We start from the raw sequence: 2359 nt of genomic DNA on the forward strand, positions 1-2359 counted from the left end.
GAGAGAGATCGAGGAGATAGGAAGAGATGGACGAACCAGATGAGAAGAGGAGTTAGATGAAAAAAGAAAGAGATATAAAGAAAGAGAGGGGAAAAGAAGAAAGAGGAGAGGAGAGAGAGAGAGAGAGAGAGAGAGAGAGAGAGAAAACAAAAGATACCCTAATACTAGTGAGTTCATAGGTTGTAATATTTGAGTATACAATAATCCTAGGAAGCAATCCCTTTTTCAGAGAGCAAGACTACTTTTCATCCGTAGTTTGAAGAAACAATCTATTTAACCACTCAAGTGTCACTTTATCCCACTCAAATTACCATTCACAATCTTCTTATTAACCAAAACTATTCTTAGCTTACGCTAAGTGACAAATTGATAATACATGCTCTAGTTGAAACTAGTTAATCGCAGAGCAAACTCTGCGAATCTCGCCTTGTGTACCTGTCTTCACTTCTATATTACTCATCTTCACCATCGACCTGCCAAACTCAATACCAAACCTCAACCCGAGCAAACCTCTAATGGGACCAGAAAATTGCTGTACAATAGTTCTCGTTGAAGTATCAGTCCATAACTTTTGATCGGACTCGAGTATTCCCCTTCCATTCCTCAAGTTCGTAAAGAAAGAAGTATCAAAACTGTTTTGGCTCCCAGTGTCTAGTGCAACACGTCTGTTTCCATCGCCATTGGATGGACAAAGAGCTCGTAACTGAGGAAGAAAAGATGGGTCGATGCTTGGGTCTGCACCCGCTGTGGTAAAGTTGTTCAGTCTGTAGCTGAAGAACTGGCACGCTACAGTCCCAATGGTGTGCCCTCCTGGTTACAAATTAGAATGCAAGTATACTATGGTTAGCGAAAATGAACCTTGATGCTAGCTAGTAGTATAATTTATCCAGGTGTTCAATAATTATTACCAACAAGAGCCACCAGATCCTGAGTATTCAGTCCCTTAGCAGTAAACTTCTGCTTTTGTACATCAACGGAGTCTGTGAAACCTGGAAGATTAGAGGTATCGGAAGCCAATGAAACACGTCCCATCTCTACGCCCTGTAGGCACTGACCAACTTAGTCCATTTGTCTGTTAAGGTTATATATATATCCGTTAGTATATTGTTCATTATTCTGGGTTAACTACGTTCTTTTATTTAATTTAATTTGTTTTCATTACGTGCTTACCATAACGACGGAATCTCTGGCAGCCAAAGTAAGAATATCAGCGCAAGATACAACACCAGGGCATGCAGCTTCAAGCTGCCTCTTAGCATCGTCAATGACATCGTAACCTCTTAATAAGAGATTAGGTCCTGCAGTTTTTTCTGTGGAAGATCCATCAATAAGAATTGATGCATCACACCCTTGGACAAAGCAGTCATGAAAATGCATTCTAAGCAAACCGGGAGCAATGGAGGGATCCGAGCGGAAGTGGGATTGAACTGTCGCTCTAACAATGGATTCGGCTTGCGAGCATGTTCTTGAATAGAATCCCACACTAGTGCCCTGGCCTTGAACAGAGGTAGTAGCTAATGTAAGCAAAAGAAATACAGAAAGAACGATTGCAGTGTAATACTCCTTCATGACTCAGAATTGAAGAGAGAATTGAAGAAAGGTGGTGAAGGGTTTAGATAAGCTAGTGGAATGCTTATTGTGAAGCTCGAGTGAAGTGATAAACTTAAGGGACAAAAGTCAAGTATTTATAGTGATCAAAAAACTTCAAGAAGTCAGAAGGGAATAGTAAGCATAGTAAAGCTGGCTCATGAGAATGGATCAGTTTAAGAAAAATTCAACAAAGAAAAACGGGTTATTATATTTTATGCCATAGGGTCTTCAAAGATCAAAACGCGTACTGTGGGTGGCTAGCTTAGATTAAAAATTGTCTCAATCTTAGTGTGTGATATGTTTTCGTGTTCATGGCATGGTAATAAACAGTACGTACAGTCCACTAATAATCTTGTAATCATCTAAATTAAAATGTCGCCTGCGGTGGGTCGGCTAGCCTAGTTTTCTTTCCAATTATTAGCTGTTAACTACTTCATTAATCAACTGAGATTGATCAACTGTGTCCAATGAGAGATCGTTAATTTATGGACCAACTTGGCTGATTGGAGATTTGGAGAGCAAGTATTTCAAAATTTTCTTCATTAATTATACCAACTAGTCAACTACTGCGGTCCAATGTCATAGTTGATTTCAAGTGTCAACTTCATAACATAACTTGTACATGATTATTTAGATTGCATTTTTCGTGAAAAAGCACATGTAACGCCTTGTCGCCGTGCATATGTCCCACTAAAACAGGTAAATATGAAGGTTTTTAGTTTACAACTAAGTAGTGGAGTCGTTAGCTCCAAATGCGCTTGTGGAAAAA

At 39.3% G+C, this 2359-nt stretch overlaps 1 protein-coding gene across 1 annotated transcript; it reads right to left on the reverse strand.

Moving 5' to 3' along the window:
- Positions 1–292: 292 nt before the first annotated feature.
- LOC147492705 (peroxidase N1-like) lies at positions 293–1667 on the reverse strand. Its single transcript, XM_086566679.1, is given in 4 exon segments — positions 293–810; positions 909–1029; positions 1031–1072; positions 1171–1667. Coding segments are annotated over 4 exon segments (981 nt in total). The 5' UTR covers positions 1570–1667; the 3' UTR covers positions 293–391.
- Positions 1668–2359: the final 692 nt, after the last annotated feature.

Source organism: Coptis chinensis, chromosome 6 (assembly GCF_015680905.1).
Source record: "Coptis chinensis isolate HL-2020 chromosome 6, ASM1568090v1, whole genome shotgun sequence".
Classification (NCBI taxonomy): Eukaryota; Viridiplantae; Streptophyta; class Magnoliopsida; order Ranunculales; family Ranunculaceae; genus Coptis; species Coptis chinensis.